We start from the raw sequence: 22,437 nt of genomic DNA, 5'->3' as shown, positions 1-22,437 counted from the left end.
TGTAGACCAGGCTGGCCTTGAACTCACAGAGGTCTGCCTGTCTCTGCCTCCAGAGTGTTGGGATTAAAGGTGTGTGCCACCATGCCCAGTTTTCATGTGGTTTTTCTTTGTTTATTATTTTCCATATTTTTGCCTCTACCAAACTCTAGATAATTATTTTAGACTTAACTTTTTTAAACTTTCATTTCTGCCAAATATATCTATTGAGGGTTTTTTTGTAATGTGTATGAGTGTTTTCCCTGCATGCATGTAAGTGTACCATGTGTGTGCAATGCCCTTGGAGGTCAGAAGATGGTATTGGAGCCCCTGGAACTGGAGTTGTAGGTGGTTGTTACCCACTATGTGGGTGCTGGGAACTGAGCTATCTCTCCAGTCCTATATTTTCAGTTTTTAATTATGTATATGCGTGGCGGGGGGGGGGCATAATGTGTATATAAGCTCAGGTGCCTACAGAGCCCAGAAGAGAGTGTTAGATCCCCTGGAGCTGGAGTAACAGGTGGTTGTAAGCTGCCTGATGCAGGTGCTTGAAACTGAACTTGGGTCCTCTGCAAGAGCTCTTAGCCTCTGAGCCATCTCTCCATCCCCTTAACAAGAACTTTGGAGTTGTGTTTTCTTTTTTTCTTACCTTTTTTGGAGCACGGTCTCCCTTTAGTCCCAGCTGGCCTGGAATTCACTGTGTAGACCAGGCTGGCCTTGAACTCACAGAGATCTGCCTGCTTCTGCCTCCCAGTTTCTAAAAGCATGCACCACCATGCCTGGCTGTGTTTTATTTTCTTTAAAACATATATAGCCATATTATAATCTAGGTTTTTTGTTTGTTTTTTTTTTTTGACACAGGGTCTCCTATGACTGAGGCTGACCTTAAACTCCCTAGGTATCTGAGATTGACCTTGAACTCCTCATCCTCCTGCCTTTACCTCCTGAGTGCTGGGATTACAGGCACAAGTCATCACACCCAGTTTATATGTGGGGGCTGGAAATCAGGGCTTGCCATAGGTTAGGCAAGCTTCGTGCCAACTGAGCCACATCCCCAGACGGTGATATCTCTTTATTAGTTTCTTTGGTGCTTATACTTCCCAATTCACTAACACACACACACACACACACACACACACACACACACACACACAATCAAGACAGAGTCTCCTCCCCATGTAGCCCAAACGGTGGGATGGAATTCCCAATCTGCCTCTGCCCCCTGAATTGCTGGGATTACAGGCACGCACCACCATGTCCGCTCGACTCTAGACATCTTTACATGTGTTTTCCAAAATGACTGTTCTGTTTCAGTTTCCCACCAGCAGCATGAGGTTTCTAGTTGCTCCACATCTCCACTGACACCCAAGCAGGTCAGCCTTTTATTTTAGTCATTCGAGTGGGCGTGCAGTGGTGTTTCTCTCCGGTTTCATCTCGATTTCCCTAGTGACTAAAGATACTGAACACATCTCCACCTGCTGCTGATTGGCCATTAGGGTCTCTGCTTTGTGAAGTGTCTGTTCAAAAGTCTTTTGGCCACTTAAAAAAAAAATCGGGAAAAGCCAGGCCTAGTGGCACAAGCCTATAATCACAGCACTTGGGAGGCAGAGGTGGGAGGATCAAGGTAAGTTTGAGGTCAACCTGGGCTACATAGGTTGGGACACTGTTTCCAAACCACACAAAACAAAATTGGGCATAGTGGCACATGACTGTAATCCCAGCACTCCAGAGGAGGAAGCAGGAAGATCAGAAGTTCAAGGTCATCCTGAATTTGCAGTGAGTTCAAGGCTAGCCTGGGATACATGGAAAAAAAATCAGGTTGTTAGATTTTTAATTTTCTTTTCTTTTTTGGTGGTGCTAGAGATGGAATCCAGGGCCTCAAACCCAGCTAGCCCTCTACTGCTGAACTACACCCTTAGTTTGTTTGTCTGAATTTTCAAAAGCTTCTGGTGGCTGCAGGGAGGTGGGGGATGGGTTGTAGCATCCACAGAGACTGGCTGACCACAGGCCCAAAAGACTGCCTAGTTTCCGGGAAAGTTGGCTTTGACCTTCCATAGCTCTTGGCTTGCTGCCTGGAAAGGGTGAGCTATTTTACAAACCTCAGCCCAGCTTCCTGCAGCCTGGCACCTTTGCAGAACAAAGCCCTTCCACTCCATCTTCCTTTACCCAAAGAGGAAACCTGACCCAACATCTGGCCCAGTGACCAGTCAGGCCTGTGCTCCATGCTCTGCACCTGTATAGTTGTATGAGCCGAAAATATATTAAAATACATCACTTCTGAGCTGGACGTGCTGGTGGTTCACAGTTCTTCCCTTCCCCCTCCTTCTCCTTCTTCTTAGGGTCTCCATGTAGCCTCAGCTGGCCTGGAACTTGCTGTGTAGATCAGGCTGGCCTTGAACTCACAGGGATCTGCTTGCCTTTACTTCCCAAGTGCTGGGATTGAAGGACTGGGCCACCATGCCCAGCAAGGTTCGCACTTCTAAAATCAGCACTCAGGAAGCATGAGGATTATGGGTTCAAGGCCAGCTTGAGTTACAGAAAGAGTTCTGGGCCATCTTGAGCTACTTAGCATGGCTCTGTTGCAAAAAAATGAAAAGAAGGAAGAAGGAAAATAAAATGAGAGAGAAAGAAAAAAGGAAGAGGAAGGGAAAGGTGGCTCAGCAGTGAAGAGCACTGGCTGTTCTTGCAGAGGACCTGGGTTCAGTTCCCAGTACCCACATGGCAGCTAACAACCGTCCATAACTCCAGTTCTAGGGGATCCAACACCCTCTTCTGGCCTCTGCAGGCATTGCATGCACATGGTGTGCTTACATACATGCAGGCAAAAACACTTGTACACATAAAATAAAAATAAATCTTTTAAGAAATAATTATTTGGAAAGAGGGCTGGAGAGATGGCTCAGCGGTTAAGAACACTGACTGTTCTTGCAGAAGACCCAGGTTCAAATCCCAGCACCCACATGGCAGCTTACAACTGTCTGTAACTCCAGTTCCGGGGATCCGACAGCCTCTTCTGTCCTCTGCAGGCATTGCATGACATGGGTGCACTTACCTACATGCGGGAATAACACTCATACACATAAAATTTTAAAAAAATAAAATATAAAAAAAATAATTATTTAGAAAGAGAGGGAGAGAGAGGGAGGAGGGAGAGGAGGAAGAAGAGGAGGAAAAAAGTCCTTTGGTCAGTATATAACCTGTCCTTGGGGCTGAGACGATGTCTTGGGAGGCAGAGGCAGGTGGATTTCTATGAGTTAGCCTGGTCTACATAGTGAACTTCAGGCGAGTCAGTGCCACATAGTGAGACCTTGTCTCAAAAAACAAACAAAAGGTGAACAATACGTGAGGTACAGCATGTGAGTTTGAGTTTGTCCTCTGGTCACACACACGTATACATACACAGACATATGCACAAACACATAAACAGACACATGCACATAGAAACACAGACACATACACACACAGACACACACACACACTCACACAGACATACACACACAGACGTACTCAGACAGAAACACAGACACACAGAGACACAGACACATACACAGACACACACATAGACACATACAGACACATACTCACACAGACATATACACACACTACAGAGACGTACACAGACACATACTCGGACTCAAACATTCAGACAGACAGACACACACACACACACACACAGACTCAAACATTCAGACAGACAGACACACACACACACACACACAGACTCAAACATTCAGACAGACAGACACACACACACACACAGCCTCTCATTAGCACACATCCCACAAATGTCTGCCAACACTTTTCCCTTGGGATCCCTAGAACTTGCCACACCTCAACAACTAAAGAGGATACCAGGACCCCAACCAAAGCCTATGACTACACTGTCTCTGACTGAAAGGTGCCCTGGTATCCATGGCCATTCCGCTGAATGTGTTCTAGAGACAAGACAGACCTGGCTGGGGTTAGAAGAGGGATCAGGAAGCTGGTGCTCAGAGCAGCCAAGATGTGGGGGTTGGGGGAGGACAGTGCTGATCTATCAAGGGAAGCTGGCAGCTTGCCCCTGGATGTACTGTTAACACCACCTACAACGGTGGTTAACATTTCATGAGCACTCATAACATTTCATGCAGTTTCAAAGAACCTCACTGGTTCATTAGAACCTCGTAGAAACTGTACTTGTGTCCTGCTCTGGTCCAGGGCTCCCACATTCTGTTTCAGCTCATAGGCAGAGGGAGTTTTGACCGACAATAGGTCAGGCCCTTCCTGCCCATAGCCCTGCCCAGCTCTCTAATTGTTATCTCTCTTAACTAAGACTTGTTTTGAGAGGTCGGCTGGGGGAGGGAGGCCACTTTTCCTCCATGCTTGCTAGCCCTTATGGGAAACTTTCCAGTTCTTTAGAGATGGGACTCACAGGCCTGTGCAGTGGTGGTGGTGAGCAGCAGGAGTTACCTCATCCGGGACCCAGACCTTCCTGTGGACTCCAGAGTCCCCTCCTCCCCTACTGGCACCCTCATGTCCCATGACCACCATCCAGCTTCCTCTTTTCTCTGCTGTACCCAGGAGTGTGACATGTGAATGGGGGAGGGGGGCCTCCTGAAGCTGTTTTATGCCCCAGGGCCCCAACCTCAGGTTCCTCCTCCAGCCCCAGCTTGGGCTCCCACTGGAAGCTAAGTTGTCCCTACCTCCTTCCCATCAGCCCCTCTAACCTGGTTCCCACCCGCTTTCCTGTTGGACAATACAGCCTAATCAGGCCCAGTGGTCACCACGTGGCCCCCACCTGCTTCCCTCAAGATCCAATCCTGTCTCTGTCATGTGTGGATCTGTGACAAAAACTCTCACTCTCTGCTCTGCTGTCATCTCTTTCTCTGTCATCTCTCTCTTGCTTTCTTTCCTTTTCTCTCTCTCTAACAATAAAATATCTATCTTTGGGTCCTGGGATCCTTTCTTCCGTATTTACTGTGTGGCTGTGCGCAAGTGTCTTTACCTCTCTGTAAGATGAGATAAAAGCATCTCCTTCAGATGAATTTGTGGAGATTAAATGATTTAACACTTGGGACGAGACAGAGCTTCTCAGTCATTAGTGTCCACGCTGATGGCTGTCTCTTAATATCCTGTGAACATGAGAAGAATTTGATTATTAAATAATTGTAGCTGATGCTTACAGCTGCTGACGAATGTTGGATCTTGCTCTGGGAACATCAGTTCACTGAGTCCCCAGGACCCTACAAAGAGAGTAATATTTTGCTTCCAATCTTACAAATGAAGAAACAGAGGCCTAGAGAGGCTGAGTGACTTGTTCAAGGTTGTCCAGTCAGGAAGAGGTCAAGCTGGTTTCAGTTACAGTCGCCCACTAAACTCTCCTGCTACAGTGTCTGACTCTGACTGGGGGTGGAGGTCAATAGCTGTCATAGCCTTTTGCCCTTCTTTTCCAGTCTTTAGTGACTGTGGCATAGCCTCAGGCCAGATTCTTTCTGCTGTCCTCTCTGTGTGTCCCTCCTCCCCTCCTGCTGTTCCACCACCACCACCCCCCGCGCGCCACCACCCACCTCGGACTTCCTCCTTCATTTGGTTGGACTTGGACGGCCTGTCAAATCCCACAGACCCCTGGACTGTGGGGTCCAGCAACATCTGGCCACCATGGGGGTCCTGGAGCCCCTCTGGCACCTTCTGCTTCTTCCCATCCTTCTGACTTTGTGTGGTGAGTTGGGGGTTTCTGCGGCCTCCTGCCTCCTCAGCTCAGTCAGGGGCAGGGCCAGGCAGAGAGGGACACGGCAACCAAAGAGGAGGGCTGGGCGGAAGATGTTTCCTCTAGAATCCGCGGGTCTTTCTGAACCAGAGCTGCCAAGATTTGGAACCTAGTCGAAACAGGAGGAGGGGACATCTAAGATGTCACAACCAGACAAACCAACAGAGATACCATGCACTGATGCCAGCCCTGGCAGGTCCTGTGAGGCACTGTTCCACCTCCTCCAGCTTCTTTAGCCATTGCCTGTTTGCCCAGGCTAGCCTGTTCATCCCTCAATTTTCCCAGGCTAGCCTCAGACTTGCTAAGTAGTTGATGACCTCAAATCCTGATCCTTGAACCTCCATCTCCTTCAGTCTACCTCTTTTTTTTCCCTCCTTTAGGTCTCAATCCTGTCCAGGCCCAGAGCGGTAAGTTGAGAGACCCCCAATCCTTTGCCCCTTCTCTCAAGGACCTCCTCATCTCTATTTCTTCACTTCCAGCCCTCCCCTGCTAACAGCCTGCTCTCCACACCCTGATTCTCAACATGTTTCCCTTCTTCATCCTTTTGTGATACATTCCCAGAATGCAACTGCTCCCCAGTGAGCCCAGGGGTGCTGGCGGGGATCGTGCTGGGTGACTTGGTACTGACAATGCTCATTGCCCTGGCGGTGTACTCTCTGGGCCGCCTGGTGCCTCGAGGCCGAGGAACTGCAGAGGGTGAGTGGGGCCGGCTGGGGCCGGCCTGGGAAACTCTCTGAGGACTGACTTGGTGGGAGGCGGGTGTCCAGGAAGCTCCTGGGTCACAAACATCCAAAGGGATGGGGATGGAAGGGCTTTGTTGTTGTGTGGTTGGGGTTAGGGGATTTTTGTTGTTGCTCCCCCACTGCCAATGCTGAAGAGTCAAGCAGGCCTCACATTTGTACTGCAAGGACTCTACCACCTGAGCCACATCACCACCCCGGAAGGGCTGTTTCATTTGCTTTAAACTCTTCAAGTTATGTTTATTTTTGTTTGTCTCTGTGTGAATTTTTGCACATCAGTGCAGTGCCTAATGGAGACTGGAGGGTGTTAAATCCCCTGGAGCTGGAGATACAGGCAGTTGTGGACTGCCTGATGTGGGTGCTGGGGATCAAACTTGGGTACTCTGTAAGAGCAATATCTGCTCTTAACTGTTGGACCAGCTCTCCAGCCCCTGGAAGGACTGGTTTTAAAAAATAACAAAATAGTCTGATTCACAGCTTAGTCCACCTGTGCACCTGTGTCACCCTCCCCACTCTGCAGGGACCCAGAAACGGCACATTGCTGAAATGGAGTCACCGTATCAGGTGAGAACACCAGATTCTTTCCCATCTGTCACTCCTGTCCCCTCCTGTGGGTGTCTGTCCTATACACACACACAGACACACACACACAAACATACACACAGAGATGCATATATACGCGTATACATACAACACACAGAACACACATGCACACACATGTATACATATACACATGCTCACATATACACGTTCATACATACACACAAACATACACATGCACATATACATACACAGGCAGGCACACAGTTGCACACGTAGATACACACAGATACACATACAGAGATACACACATACATACACACATTCATATACACAAACACACATACACACATGCAGATACACATTCATACAGACACACACACAAATACATCCACGGACATACACATACATACACATACATGCACACGTGTATACACACAGGCACAAACATGCACACAGACACACATACATATACACATACAAATATATACACATTACATACAGCCATACATATACACACATACACACAAACACACATGAAAATACATGTTCAAACATATACATGCACAGACATACATATACACACATATACTCACATATATATACACAGATACAAGCATATGTACATAGACACAAAGGCACACACATACATATACACATACATACAGATACACATATATACATATACGCACTACACACAGGCACACACACACACACACACACACACACACACACACACACACCCTTGGCCCTTCCCAGCACCTTAAGGTCCTTGCCCCAGTAGCTCCTGTGAAGACAAAGGGACATCATGTTCAATGATCAACCAGGACTCTACGCTCAGCTTCAGATATGTGGGGAGGAAATAGAGGGTGTGTTCTTTGTAGGGGTGAGAACAGGCCTTACAGAGTTCCTCTGACAAAAGCCTGGCCCTCAGTGAGCCCGGGAGAAGCCCTGGGTAAGGCAGAGGCTAGAATTCAGCCTGAGTGTGATGTCTCTAAGGAGAGGAGCTCCAGAGTTTGGACAGGGAAGAAGGGGATGTAGTGAATCCTACATTCCTTTAAGAAGCGGACAAAAGCTAGACTCCTCAGAAAAATCCCTATAAAATAAAAAGTTGGGATCTTATCACTTGGGAGGCAGGAGGATAGGAAGTTTAAGGCCAGCCTGGGCTGTCTAGTAAGTCTGAGGTTAGCCTGGGCTATAGATGAAGAGTCTGTCTCAAAAAAGAGGCATGGGAAGGGGTGTAGCTCAGTGGTACAACATTTGCTTAGCATGTAGGGCGCTCTCAGTTTAACCCCTACTCCAAAAGACTAAAATAATAATAATGGCTGGAGAGATGGCCCAGTGGTTAAGAGCACTGGCTGTTCTTGCAGAGGACCTGGGTTTGATTCCCAGCACCCACATGGTGGCTAGCAACTTCAGTAGTGGAATCCTACATCCTCTTCTGACCTCTGTCAGCATTGCATAACACGGATACACTTACATGCATGCAGACAATACACTCATACACATAAAATAAAAACAATAAACGAAAAAAAAAAAATAACAGTGATAATACTGGCACACTGTCCCAGGATTCCAGAAGCCAAGGCAGGAGGATTGTGAGTTCAAAACCAGCCAACCTATCTATTGTATCCCCCAAATAATAAAAAAATGGGTCGGTATTGTGGTTCTGTGATGCAGCAGTTGCTTTGTGTGCACAAAGCCCTGTGTTCAATCCCCAGTAACAATAAATAATTAAATTTAAAAAAGCCATACGTGAAAGCTTGACACAGGACAAATTGTCCTTGAACTGTCTCCTAAAAACCATAATATAAGGGGCTGGAGAGATGGCTCAGCGGTTAAGAACACTGACTGTTCTTGCAGAAGATCCGGGTTCGAATTCCAGCATCCACATGGCAGCTAACAACTGTCCGTAACTCCAGTTTCACGGGATCCAAAAGCCTCTTCTGTCCTCTGCACACATTGCATGAGACAGGTACACTTACCTACACACAGGCAATACACGCAAACATACAACATAAAAATAATAAAATAAAATATTTTTTAAAAAATTTAAAAACCATAATATAAAAACATGCTTCCTCTCTGTTAAGGCTTTATTTATTTACTTACTTATTTGTGTGTGCATGTGTGTGTGTGTGTCTGCGTGTGCATGTGTGTGTGTGTGTGTGTGATATATGTGAAAGCCAGAGGAGGACATTGTCTATATCTCTATCTTCACCTTGTTTTAAAAATTTATGTGTGAGTGTGTGTATGTGTGTGAGTGTGCACATGTTTTGGTGACCAAATGGAGGTCAGAGGACAACCTTTAGGAGTTGTTCTTCCATCATGTGGGTCCCCCCAGATCAAGCTCAGGTCCTCAGGCTTAGCGGCAAGCACCTTTACCCACTGAGCCTTCTTACTGGTCTTTTTTTTTTTTTGTCTTTTTGAGATAGGGTCTCCATATAGCCACAGCTGGCCTTGAACTCAGAGATCTGCCTGCCTCTGTCTCCCAAGTGCTAGGACTATAGGTGTGTGCCACCATGCCCAGAACCAAGGCTCCTTCTTAACCCTCTGGGGAGTTGTGAAACTCCCAAGACTCTTCCCTAGAAAAACACACACCCAGAGTGATCTCCAGCATGTGATTTCAGACACCTGAAATTTCAAGACAGTCTGCTTGCCAGCTGCCCCTTGGAGTCACAGACACCCCCCTCTGTGACCCTTGCTCTGGGAAGTCTGACTTACTGCCTGAAACCACCTTTGCCAGTTTGCCTCCCTACTGGATAAAAGGTTTCTTTGCAAAGTCCAAGAACCTCAAGTTTGGCCCCACAAGGCCCAGAAGGCCAGTAAGGCTGTCCAGTCCACTTTAGGACAAAGCGTTAGCCTGGTTTACCTATCCCTCGGTGGATTGGTTGAGATCTACGTAAGTTGCATAGTGAGGGCTCAAAGCAGAAGATTTTACATCCTAATTAGACTTGAAGCAAGCCAACAAAATCATTTTGGAGGAAGATACCATGAAGGGACTGAAAGGAGGCTGATGTGGCAATGGTAGGATAAGAAGAAACTATAGATGGGAAAATTGAAAAAGTATCCTTCTTAGACTTGAAGGAAGTTGAAGATCGAGGGGACTGGCACTCCAGGCAGAGGAAATAGCATGTGCAAAGGCCCTGAGGCTAGGATACAATGCCCGGGCGGGGGGAAGGGGGGCACACACTGGACGACACTGAGTGCGTTTGAATAAAATCCAGATCTCTTCTGTAATTATAAGCTTGAAGAAGCTTCCAGGGACCTTGACAGCCATTAAAAGGCTGTTTTATTTGCTGGGCTCCTTCCACTTCCTGCCTCTTGTCTTTTCAGGAGCTCCAGGGTCAGAAGCCAGAAGTCTATAGTGACCTCAACACACAGAGGCAGTACTACAAATGAGCTGGGCATGCTTGTCAACCACCCAAAGCTTGATTCCAGTCCTTCTTGAAGCCCATTCAACAAGCCCTTCAGACTCCCACTGGGATACAGATCCACGGAATGTCCTCCCTGAAACATCTGACCACCCCCCACTACTGTCCCCAAATAAATGATGGAGCAAAAAACATTGTTATGTGAGGCTTCCGGGCTGAGGAGTTGGGAAATGTGAGGTCCTGAGAGGAGGTCTTGAATCTGCAAAACAGTGACTTGGGAGGAAGACAGGCTTTGGGAAACCTAAAGTTCTTTGAGGAACAGTAAGACTAGAGATGTATCTTGATAGCTTTATTTCAGTTCAAAAGGGATGTGTTCCCAGGTGGCCACACACAAGGGGTCAGAAGTCAAAGATCGGAGTCAGCGTCTGCCAGGCATGTTGATGTAAACTCTGTTATCTTCTGTTGGGTTGGGGGAAGAGAGCAGGAAGCTTGACCACTCACCACCCACCCGACATCTCCATTTTTCTGGGGGACCCCCTGCCTCAGGGATTTCCTCAGGGGTTCCCCAGTCACCTCCCCCAGGGTTTCCCCAGTACCTCCTCCAGGGCTTCCCCCGGGACCCCCTGTGTGGGACCCCCCTCCTTCCCTAAGGGACTATGACCCACTCTCCAGGCCCCGCCCCAGTCTGCTCACCTTGACCCTGCCTGTTGCGTGGGCGCATGCATGCAAACACTACCCCCACGATTAGCAGAGACATAACCGCATCTGCTGCCACCAGACCTGCCAGGAGAGGCAGGGACAGGGGCCCACATCCAGAACAGGAACCTGGAGGGAGGAGCCCAGACCAGCAGGCTGCTGAGAGGGTTTCTGACTCTTTGACTCCCATAGGGAGAGGAGCCAATGGAAAGTGTGAAAGGAGAGGTGGAGAGCTAAGACAGGCTGGAGGGTCATAGAACCCCAGGGTTGTACAGTGGGCACACTGAGGTTCTGTCAAAGACAGGCCAAGATGAGATCCAGACAGAGGGCGCAGATTAGGGAGTGATGAGCCAGAGTCCCACACAGGGGGTCCCAGGGAAGCCCTGGAGGAGGTGCTGGGGAAACCCTGGGGGACCCTTGGGCCAAACTTTAGTGTTAGAGGCTCTTCCTCAGGTTCCAGGGTTTCTCACCTGCAGGTGTCTGACTGGCAACCACTATGGAAAGACAGAAAAGGGTGAAAAGGGGCTGGAAAGATGGCTCAGTGATTAGGAGCACTGGCTGCTCTTGCAGAGGACACACATTTGGTTCTCAGCACCCACATGGTGGCTAACATCCATAACTTCCATTCCAGGGGATCCAACACTTTCTTCTGACCTCCTCAGGCATCACAAAACATGGGTACACTGACAAACATGCAGGCAACACACTCATACACATAAAATAAAAATAATAAATAAAACATTTTTTAAAAAAGGGTGGATGGGTGGATGTTGGGGGGTGCAGTCCCCAAAGCATGGGGCAGGGGAAAGTGATGTTCTGAGAGGTAAGTGTCACTCTGGAGAGGTAGATAGGAAAGGGAGTTCCCAGGGATACAGAGAGTGACCCCAAAAGGAAAGCAAGATAGTGACCCAGCAGTGAAGAGAGGAGCCCCTAGCCCTGGATCCCCCAAGCCCACCCTGGAAGACCCAGGCCCATCAGATGGCACCCTCCCTGCCCTTGACCACTTCACCTGGGAGCAAAAGCAGAAACAGGAGGCGGTCTTGAGGGGCCATGGTGGGCCTGAAGGGATCTGGCCAAGGATTGTGTTCAGAACAGCCGGGGAGCAGAGAGGCAGCAAGAACGGATATTGCCGTGCTGGTGACAATACCACCGACTTCCTGTGTGTATGGCTGCATGTGCCACCACTTTTAGGAAACTAATTTGGGGGTGTTACAGAGCCCAGAGAATCCTATGTGATCAAGGCAGAGTTCCAGGTAAACCAGGGTATGGACACTAGGGAGATTCTGGAAATATTTTGAAAGTAAAGCCAACTGCATTTGGGGCTTGGGTGTGTGTGTGTGTGAGTGTGTATGTGAGAGGGGCCCCAAGGGACCTCAACTTCTGGCCTCAGCAACTGGAAAGATGGAGTATAGACTGACTAGAGTTGGGAGGAGCTAGCTTGGAAGGAGGTAGGCTGCTGAGGTTTGGGGCAGCTGAATTGGAAATGCCTGAGAGATCTTCCCTGTAGAGATTTGAAATGTCCGAATCTGTGCTTAGAGACATCAGGGACAAGTCGAGTCCTGAGACATAAATCTGAGAAGGCTGATGGCTTAAGGATGGCATTTAAAGCCAGAGGACTGGATGAGATCACAAAGAAGCATAAACAAAACACCGCACACACGGATAGAGACAAAGGGAACCAGTGGGCCAGTGTCAGTGGGGGGGGGGGGAGTGAGAGGCAAAGCTACCGAGGGAGGAGACCCTATGCAGCACAGAGTGTTGAAAGCAAAAGAGAAATTTGCTCACCACAGTCAAGTGTGGAGGAAGGTCACCAAGTAGGAACTGAGAATGTCTGTCCCCTTGAGGGCTGGGAATTCCTGCCTGCTTAGTTCACAGCTTTCTACCCCAAGCATTCACTGAAGTGTCTCTCCTGTGGTCACAGAGTTTTTAAAATGATGAATAAGTGAACTGGGCACGGTGGCCCAGGCCTGGAATTCCAGCACTACAAAGGCTGAAGGAGGATTGCCTTGAGTTTTGGGCCAGCCTGGTCTACATAGGGAGTTCCAGGCCAGCTAGGGCTATATAGCAAGACCCTGTCTCAAAAAACCAAACCAAGCTGTGTGTGGTGGTACACACCTTTAATCCCAGCACTCAGGAGGCAAAGGAAGGCAAATCTCTGCGAGTTCAAGACCAGCCTGTCTAAATATTCAGTTCCAGACCAACCAGGGCTACAGAGTGAGACTCTGTCTCAGAAAACAAATGAACAAACAAAAACCCGAACAAACAAAAAAATCAAATCAGGGGCCAAGGAGATGGTCAGGAGATAAAGGCGTTCGTCATGTAAGCCTGACAACTGAATCTGATTCCTAGAATCCACATAAAAAGCTGGCACTCCTAACAGCGAAGAGTTCAGCTGTCCTTTGACCACAAGAGCGCACACACACACACACAATTTAAAAGAACAAATTAAAAAGTGAATATTAGCAGTTGGGTGAGGTGGCCCACATCTGTGATCCAGCACTTGGGAGATGAAGGCAACAAAATCAGGAATTCAAGATTATCCTTTGCTACCTAGAGTTCTAGGCCTTCTGGGGTTACATGAGACCCTGACACACACACACCCTGCCACCCACCAAAGCCAAAGGGGGAAAAAGGAATAAATGAAACTTAACTTTGAAGTTAGAAAAAGGCCATTTGAGAAAAGAGAGATTTGAGCCCTCTATACGACCCTTCCCTAGGGACTTCTCCTTTGGGACCACGGCCAGAATCCGAGTCTTTTCTCCCAGGGGACCCAATAGCTTGCTCTGCCCACATACAGTCCAAGTCAAGGCCTCTAACATCCGCTCGCCTGGAGCCTCAGAATTCCAGGTCCTCAATGTCCCCGTCTTCCTGGAGGCGTGACCATTTTTGGCTCTTCAGACCAAAGACAGGACCCTCTACCCAACCCCGGCCCCAGCACCCCCCTTCCTGGGAGACCCAGGGATGGGACCCTCCAAAGTCAGCCCCGCCCATTCAGAGGCTGAGCTAATTCAAGCGGGACGCGGGAACTCCCAGGTCTGTGGGCGGGGCCCTGCCCAGGACTGGGAGGTGCCAGAACCTCAATTTAAAAACTTGCGGGGCACCTAGCTCAAGATCGGGGACCCGGCGGCGGCTCCGCGGGGAAGCAGCGAGGCTGGCGCAGCGCCGAGGCCGAGGCCCTGGGGGCCAGCAACCTGCACCGCGGAACCCGCGAGGTAATGGAGGGGGAGAGTGAGGAACGCGCCCCTGGAGACTGGGCTGAGGCCGTGAGGGTCAGCTGGAACGCGAAGTTGGGTCCCGAAAGTGTGTGTGTGTGGAGGGGGGGGGGGTCCTTCCCGGTGATTGGAGGAAGGAGAGGTCGGGATTCCGCACCCCTGGGGCCTTGGGGATGTTGGAGATAGGAGATGCGGAATCCTGAGGTTTGGGGGTTCAAGGGCTGGGAGGCCGGATCCCCGGTGCCTGTATGAGGACAAGGTGATCCGGATCCCTTCGCGCATGGAGGGATTGCACTGTATCAGAATCCTGGGTGTTAGGGTGCGTACAGGAATCCTGGGTATGAGGGCAGGGAGACCCCCTCCAAGCGGGGTGTGCTTGGAGGTGTGGCTGGTTTGGGTCCCGAAAGTGGGACGCTGGACCTCCGGGATCCACTCCGGCCCCGGGATTTCCCAGAGCGCCGCAGGTCCGGGGTCCCCGGGCCGAGCAGGAATTCCCCGCTTTCGGGGATTCCACGAACTACACGCTTCGCCGCGCGCCCCTCCTCCGAGAGGAACACCTGGGGCGCGACTCCGGAGCGGAACTTGGAGATGGAAGATTCCCTTGCGTGAGCGCAGTGACGTTAGCGCGCGTCCTGTCTCGCTACTTTCGGAGTCCGTCCCCCCAGCCCCACACCCCGCTGGCTTAACCCTCCCTACGCTGGAGTCGCTCCTCTGAAGCCTGAGTTGGGGGAAAGGGGAGTATCTCATCTTCTTGGGTTACCTGACTGGGAACCAGACTTTGCATACCAGGGAGGAGGAGACTGATGTCTGGGACTCCTGGTCCTGGATGAGAGGATGCTGGGCTCCCAGAATTGCTGCATCTATGGAAAGCATGGGCGTCTGCGGGATGGATGGTCCCTGCGCTCCCAAGTCTGCAGAGATGGGGGCGGGGGCTTTGGAACTCGGGATCCCTGAGAAAGCCCTGGACCAGAGTCCTCTTCTGTTGTCTAGTTTTCCCCAGGGCAAAGAAGTAGCAAGTCAGCTTTTCCTGTGTTGAGGATCGAACCCAGGACCTTGCTACCACCGAGCCAGGCTCCCAGCCCCATAAGTCAGATTCTAGAGCATAGTTGTTTTGAGACTGGGTAGCTAGGCTGCTTTCTAACTCAGTATGTTTATGAGCCTGGCTTTGAACTCCTGATCCTCCTGCCTCCCCACCCGGCGAGCGCTGGGATTGTGTGTGAGCGTGTGCCACCATTCCTAGCTTGAACCAGGGAAATATCGAGAACCTGGATATACAGTTTCAGAAAAGGGTGACTAACGGGCCCTTCCACCCACCCCAGGCCTCAGGACAGGGAGCCCCAGGGTGGGATTTTTTACGGAAGTGGAGGAGATGCTGCAGAGGGCCACTCGCCTCCTCCTTCCTCAGTTTCCACTACGCTGGTGGAAAGTTGGGTCAGAGGAAAAGCGTGGAGCAAAGGGAAGGAAACGGTGGAGGCGGGCCCTGCACTCGGTATCTTCTATTGGCTTTGCAGTTCTCAGGCGGCACCCCGTACCAGTTTTTCCGCGCAGGAGGACAAGGGGTGCGCCCACATCCACTCCTCCTCGCCCACTACTGCGCTTACACTCCTGATGACTTCCTTCCCTCTTCCTCCACACAGTGAGTCGGAATGAGCGCAACCACTGCCCAACACAGACAGTTAAGAAGCTTCTGGAAGAACAGAGACGCCGTCAGCAGCAGCCTGACGCCGGTGGCATACCGGTGAGGCTCAGGAAGCCCTGTATACATGAAGCCGTGTGCCCTGGGGGAGATGGGAGTTGTAGTCCTGACTCTGATGCGCCATAGGTGGGGAAGAGTTGCTGAGAAATGTGCTGGATGCATACATTCACTCTTGTTTCTGTTTTTTTCTTTTTTAACCTGCAGGGACACTTCTCCCCTCCCCTGACCCAGCCGTTGACCCCATCTGTGAGTGAGGCTGAGGCAGGTAAGTCTAAAAATCCAACCAGGTTCTGTTAGTTCCCAGTCCCAGCAACTCTTAGGCACTCAGACATTAACACTCTTAGAACTTTGAGTCAGGTCTTCATTATGTTGAAACCCAAGGGAAATTTTGATGTACAGCCTGGCATGGAGGTGCTCACCAGTATTCCCAGCACTCCAGAGACTGAGACAGGAGGATTGCTGTGTGTTTGAGGCCATCCTGGTTTATCTAATGAGTTTCAGGCCTGCCAGGGCTACATAAGAGACCCTGCCTCCAAAGCCAAACCCAAAACCCCTGAAGTAATGTAGATTCTCTGTAACCCAGTTAGTCTATGCATATTGTCTGTCAGGGATCCAGCCTTTTGGGTCCCAGGAGTCCCAATCCCATTTTCTTGGGATCTCAGAGGGCTAAGCTTCCAACCTCTTGTTTTCCCAAGATTGCGAATATACCAGACTGAAGGCCAGAACTCCTGGGTCCTAGATGAGGGGATGTTGGGCTCTGGGATTGCTGCATCTGTGGGATGCATGGGTATCTGTAGGATACATGGATGGTCTCTGCTCTCCCTAGTCTGTAGAGGTGGGGGTGGAGGCCTTGGAACTCAGGATCCCTGAGGAGGCAGGGATGGAAGCCCAGGCTTCCCAGCCCCTTGGTGATCCGGAAGCCCTAACTCTCAGCACCTTGGGAGACTTGGATTCACTAATCCTAGCTGTGACTTCTGGTCTCTGGTAACCAGGCTTGTCCCTGCCCCTCCTCAAACTTTCAGGCCATACTCACTTCCCAGCCTTCCAAGAGACCTTGGATTCTGGACCTGGCAACCTGGCTCCCACTCTGGGCTTTACAGACTGGGAACCTAACACCCCTGCCACCTATACAGACAGCCCCTGTTCTTATCCTGCTGCCGCTGCCGAAAGTTTCCTGACTCCTGACTTCTACCCACCTTCAGACCCGGGCCGGCTAGGCCCATTTCCCTCAGGAATGGAGGTGAGCCACAGAGTGGGGACCAGACACTGAAGGGCCCCTAAAAACTCCTGGCTATGCTGGCTGGGTCTGATGGTATAGGACTGTCAGACCAGCTACTTGGGAGGCGGAGACAAGAGGATTGCAAGATTTGCCTGAGCTATGGAATGAGTCAGCCTGGATATGTTAGTGAAACCTTGTCTTAAAATAAAAAGTAAGGGGCTGGAGAGATGGCTCAACAGTTAAGAGTACTGGCTGCTCTTCCAGAGGACCTGAGTTCAGTCTCCAGCATCCACTTGGTGGCTAAGTACCATCAGTAACTCAGTTCTAGGGGATCTGACACCCTCTTCTGACCTCCATGGGCATTGTACAACATGGGTTTACTTACATACATGTATACAATATATTCAAACACATAAATAAAAATAGTAAATAAAATACTTAAAATAAAAAGTAAAAAACTGGCTAGGCTGTGAGTGTTCACGCCGGCCTTTAATCCCAACACTCCTGAGACAGAGGCAGGTGTGTTTCTGTGAGTTCCTAGCCAGTCTAGTCTACATAGTGAGTTCCAGGCTAGTCAGTGACACATAGAAAGACCCTGTCTAAAACAGCAGCAACAAAATCAGGCTGGAGAGATGACTAAATGGTTAACAGCACTGGTTGTTCTTGTAGAGGACCAGTTTGGCTCCCAGCACCCATATCAGGTGGCTCACAAACATCTGTGACTCCAGCTCCAGGGGACCTAATGCCTTCTTCAGGCCTCTGAGGGCACATACCTCACCCACCCCCATTACACGTAATTAAAAATAAAAATCTTTTTAAAAAATTACTTTGGGGCTGGAGAGATGGCTCAATGGTTAAGAGCACTGACTGCTCTTGCAGAGGATCTGGGTTCAATTCCCAGCATCCACATGACAGCTAACAACCGTCTGTAACTCCAATTCCAGGGGATCCAACGCCCTCTTCTGATCTCCATGGGCACTGCATGACGTGGTTGCACCTATCTACATGCAAGCAATACACTCGTACACATAAAATAATAAAAAATTTTAATTGAAATTAAAAAATAAAAAATATTTATTTTTATTTTATGTATATTAGTATTTTGCCTGCATGTATGTGTATGTACCACATGCATGCCTGGTGCTGGTAAAGACCAGAAGGCATTGCATCCCCTGGAACTGGAGTCATAGGCAATTGTTAGCTGCCATGTGGGTATTGGGAACAGAACCTGAGTCTTCTGCAAGATCATCAAGTGCTCTTAACCACTGAGCCATCTCTCCAGTTCCTAAAAATAAGTTTAAAAAAGTTAAAAATAAAAAAGAGGGTTGAGAATATAGAGTGGTCCAGCTCTTTCCTAGCATGCATGAGGCCCTGGGTTCAAGCTCCAGTACCTCAGGAGGAAAATGATCTCACTTGTGTTTGTACAGTATTGTGAGATACCAGGGGTTAAAGATCTCGTCCACAGCCATAATCCAGGTGCGGTGGATTATGCCCGTCGTCCCAGCAACTGGGAAGCAGCGGCAGAAGGATTAAAAAGTTTGAGCCTGCTGCTCAGGCATGGTGGCGCACACTTTTAATCCCAGCACTCAGGAGGCAGAGTCAAGCAGATCTCTGTAAAATCGAGGCCAGACTGCTTTACTAGGGAGTTCCAGTACAGCCAGGGCTACATAACAAAACACAAACAAGCTGGACGTGGTAGTGCCCCAGTACTTAGGATGTTGAGGCAGGAGAATTGCTTTACATTCACAGCTAGCCTGGGCTTCACAGTGAGAGCCTGTCTTAAAAGATAAAAACAAGCAAAAGAAGATCCCATTTCCCCCGCTATGGAAAAAACTGAAGCCTGAGATTCAAGGTCACTTGGCACACATGGGACTCCTGGTCTCAATACTTCCCCAGAAGCTTTGTTTTGTGTTTGAGGAGAATTTTTAGCTGACCAACTCTTCCCCACCCTTCACCCTTCAGGATCCCCTGGATTCTCGGCTGTATACTGACCCTTCCTTGCCACAAGTGGGGTCCTGGAGAGTCTCTGGGATCCCCTCGGGCTCCCCACAGTTGCCTCCATCTACTGGACCCTCCCTGGACACAGCCCGAGCTCACATACTGGCTTTGGGGCCCCAACAGCTACTGGCCCAGGATGAGGAGGGAGACACGTAAGTATAGAGGAACAGGGTGATCTGTAATCTCCTCTCTGGGTTTGGTGGGGAGCCTCTTCTCACTGCTGCTCCCCACTCGTCCTCAGGCTCCTGCACCTGTTTGCGGCTCGGGGGCTGCGCTGGGCAGCATATGCAGCAGCAGAGGTGCTGCAGATGTACCGACATCTGGACATTCGGGAACATAAGGGCAAGGTGAGGAATGATGGTCCAGACTCATGCATCTGGGAAGAAGACACCTGGTTTCTAGAGGGGAGGATACTGGGGGCCCAGGCTGATCTTCCTGTGACCTGCAGACCCCTCTCCTGGTGGCAGCCGCTGCCAACCAGCCACTGATTGTAGAAGATCTGCTGAGCCTGGGAGCAGAGCCTAATGCCACTGACCATCAAGGCCGTTCTGTCTTGCACGTGGCTGCCACCTATGGACTCCCAGGAGTCCTTTCGGTATGATCAGCTGGCAAGTGGGTGTCTTGGTGGTGGGCTGGGTCACCAGATTCTGGCTTCCAGACCTAGAAAGTCTGAGGAGACCCTGCCATAGCTCTCTGCCTTCTCCTCCTCCCAGGCTGTGTTTAGGTCAGGCGTTCAGGTGGACCTGGAAGCCAGAGACTTTGAGGGTGAGCTGGGCATGGCCAGGGCTGGCATGGCAGGCTGGCTGGGCTGGGTAGGTCCTAGGTAGCAAGTCTCTCATTATTTCTCTTCTGTAGGCCTCACTCCCCTCCACACATCCATCCTGGCCCTCAATGCTGCCATGCGCTCTTCTAGCCTCAGCCCACGGATACTGAATGTCCAAGCCCGAGACAGACTGGCTTGTGTGCAGATGTTGCTGCAAGTAGGTGCTGATCATACCAGCCAGGTAAGCTGGGTTGACTAAGGAGGGGTAGGCCCATAGGAAAGTGTTCAACAAGGCCATCTGAACATCCAGGGCACTAAACAAAGGCTAATTTTGCCTCTTCCTAGCTATATGATCTTTCAGTTCCCTGTGCCCTAGCTGTCCATGTGGATTAATATTACTGATCTTTGATTTATGAAGCATCAGGCTTCATGGATTAACCATTTGGATCCACCCAAACATCCCTGAACTCTTTTTTTCCCCTTCCTTCCTTCCTTCCTTCCTTCCTTCCTCCCTTCCTTCCACCCTCCCTCCCTTCAGACACTTAAAATCACTCACCTCTGTGTTTCCAAATATTCATTTACAGTCATAGTACAAAATGTACAAGATAGAGCCATTCTGGAATTTGATTTTTTCTTCTTCCTTCCTTCCTTCCTTCCTTCCTTCCTTCCTTCCTTCCTTCCTTCCTTCCTTCCTTCCTTCCTTCCTAATGTATTTTTATGTGTAAGAGTGTTTTGTCTGCACATATGTAAGTGTCTCATATGCGTTCAATGCCTGAGAAGTCAGAAGAGGGTATTAGATCTCCTGGGACTGGAGTTACATCAATGATTGTTAGTTGCCATGTGGGATGCTGGGAACCGAATCTGGGTCCTCTGCAAGAGCAACACACACTCTTAACCTCTGAGCCATCTCTCCAGTCCATATTTTCTCTATTTCACTGATAAGGAAATAAGTCCAAGGGGTCAGAAATTGTATAGCTTGTGTGTTAAGAGGAGTTTAGAACCCAGGAAGAGTGTCTGGCCCTAGCGTTTGGCTCTTAATTATATATTTAAGCCTCTTTTCACTTGATAGTGCTCCTTCTTAGGCAGACTGAGTGGAATATCATTTAATTTAAAGCATTTCTTTAAGTCAAGAGTTGTGAACATAGACAGGAGACAGTGATGTAATAACTGCCCAGCACTCTTCTCCCTTCCCACGTACTCAATAAACTATGCTTCCAGAAACTTTGTTTTGTTTTGAGACAGGGTCTCACTGTGTATTCCTGGCTGACCTGGAACTTGCTATGTAGACCAGGCTGGCCTGGAACTCACAGAGATCTTCCAGCCTTTGTCTTCCAAGTGCTGGGATTAAAGGTGTGTGCTATCATGTCCATCCCTAGAAACAAATTTGAACATAGATTAATTGTAGGGAGTATTATAATGAGCTCCATGTACCCAACGTCACATCAGTAACCAGCAGGCATGGCTAGTCCTGTCCCATCCATTCTCCCACTTTGCTGTGTTATCTTTGTTTTTTGGTGGTACTGGGGATTGATCCTGGGGCCTAGTGCATGCTAGGCAAGCTCACTACACTCCTCTGTTATTTATTTATTTTATTTATTTTTAATTCTAATTTTTTTAATGTATTACAAGTGTTTTGCCTGCAAGTTGTCTCTTCTGCAAGAGACAGAAGAGGGTGTTGGATCCCCTGGAACTGGAATTATAAGCAGTTGTTAGCTGCTATGTAGGGGCTGGGAACCAAACCTGAGTCCTATACAAGAGCTGCCAGTGCTCTTAACTGCTGTGCCATCTCTCCAGCCCCTACTTACTTATTTTTGAAATATGCTCTCCTTATGTAACTTAGGTTAGCCTCAAACTCACCATCCTCCTACCTTAACCTTCCAAGTGCTGGGATAATAGACTGGTGCCACCACATCTATTTTTTTTTTTTTTTTTGTCTTTTTGAGACAGGGTCTCCTTGTAGCCCCAGCTACCCTGGAATTCACTATGTAGACCAGGCTGGCCTTGAACTCACAAAGATCTGCCTGCCTCTGCCTCCCAAGTGCTGGGATCAAAGGCGTGCGCCACCATGCCCAGCCTCTTCTGCTATTTTTAAGCTAGTATAAGCATGTAATTTCCATAATTAGTGTGTGTGTGTGTCTGTGTATGTCTGTTTGTCTGTCTTTCTGTGCTGAGAATGGAACCCATATGCCTCCTTGTGCTCATTTCGGTGGTAGAACACCCACCTAGAATCCCCCAGTGAGGGGCTGGGGTATAGATCAGTGGTACAGCACCTGCCTAGCTGGAGACCCTAGATTCCTTAAAGGGATATAATGTTTCATTTTAGAAAATATATTTTTCAAGCTGGGTGTGGTGGTACATGACTTTAATCCCAGCACTTAGGAAGCAGAGACAGGCAGATCTCTGTGAGTTCCAGGCCAGCCTGGTCTACATAGCAAGTTCCAGGCTAGCTGGGTCTACAGGGAGACATCTTGTCTCAA

At 49.3% G+C, this 22,437-nt stretch overlaps 3 protein-coding genes across 3 annotated transcripts in view; 2 read left to right on the top strand and 1 right to left on the bottom strand.

The window, feature by feature from the left end:
• Positions 1-5,477: 5,477 nt before the first annotated feature.
• Positions 5,478-10,562, top strand: Tyrobp (TYRO protein tyrosine kinase binding protein). Its single transcript, XM_008828059.3, has 5 exons — positions 5,478-5,674; positions 6,103-6,129; positions 6,284-6,418; positions 6,983-7,026; positions 10,339-10,562. The coding sequence occupies exons 1-5, from the start codon at positions 5,614-5,616 to the stop codon at positions 10,402-10,404; spliced, it is 333 nt and encodes a 110-aa protein (XP_008826281.1). The 5' UTR covers positions 5,478-5,613; the 3' UTR covers positions 10,405-10,562.
• A 152-nt stretch (positions 10,563-10,714) lies between these two features.
• Hcst (hematopoietic cell signal transducer) lies at positions 10,715-12,905 on the bottom strand. Its single transcript, XM_008828058.3, has 5 exons — positions 12,858-12,905; positions 12,082-12,300; positions 11,543-11,566; positions 11,070-11,201; positions 10,715-10,835 (listed from the first exon to the last, which is right to left on the bottom strand). Exons 2-5 carry the CDS (start codon positions 12,245-12,247, stop codon positions 10,795-10,797), a joined length of 363 nt encoding a protein of 120 aa, XP_008826280.2. The 5' UTR covers positions 12,248-12,300; positions 12,858-12,905; the 3' UTR covers positions 10,715-10,794.
• The window catches only part of Nfkbid (NFKB inhibitor delta), a 12,670-nt gene continuing 3,048 nt past the window's right edge, over positions 12,816-22,437 (top strand). Inside the window, exons 1-10 of the mRNA XM_029561098.1 lie at positions 12,816-12,886; positions 14,106-14,284; positions 15,922-16,022; positions 16,185-16,245; positions 17,003-17,220; positions 19,162-19,349; positions 19,439-19,544; positions 19,646-19,792; positions 19,911-19,962; positions 20,053-20,201. Coding sequence (XP_029416958.1) covers positions 12,816-12,886; positions 14,106-14,284; positions 15,922-16,022; positions 16,185-16,245; positions 17,003-17,220; positions 19,162-19,349; positions 19,439-19,544; positions 19,646-19,792; positions 19,911-19,962; positions 20,053-20,201 — 1,272 coding nt within the window. The remainder of the gene's footprint in view (positions 12,887-14,105; positions 14,285-15,921; positions 16,023-16,184; positions 16,246-17,002; positions 17,221-19,161; positions 19,350-19,438; positions 19,545-19,645; positions 19,793-19,910; positions 19,963-20,052; positions 20,202-22,437) is intronic.

The sequence above is a fragment of the Nannospalax galili genome, unplaced genomic scaffold, assembly GCF_000622305.1.
Source record: "Nannospalax galili isolate Female #2095 unplaced genomic scaffold, S.galili_v1.0 scaffold833, whole genome shotgun sequence".
NCBI classification, from domain to species: Eukaryota; Metazoa; Chordata; class Mammalia; order Rodentia; family Spalacidae; genus Nannospalax; species Nannospalax galili.
The sequence above is the reverse complement of the archived record's forward strand: the minus strand, read 5'-3'. Positions and strand labels throughout refer to the sequence as shown.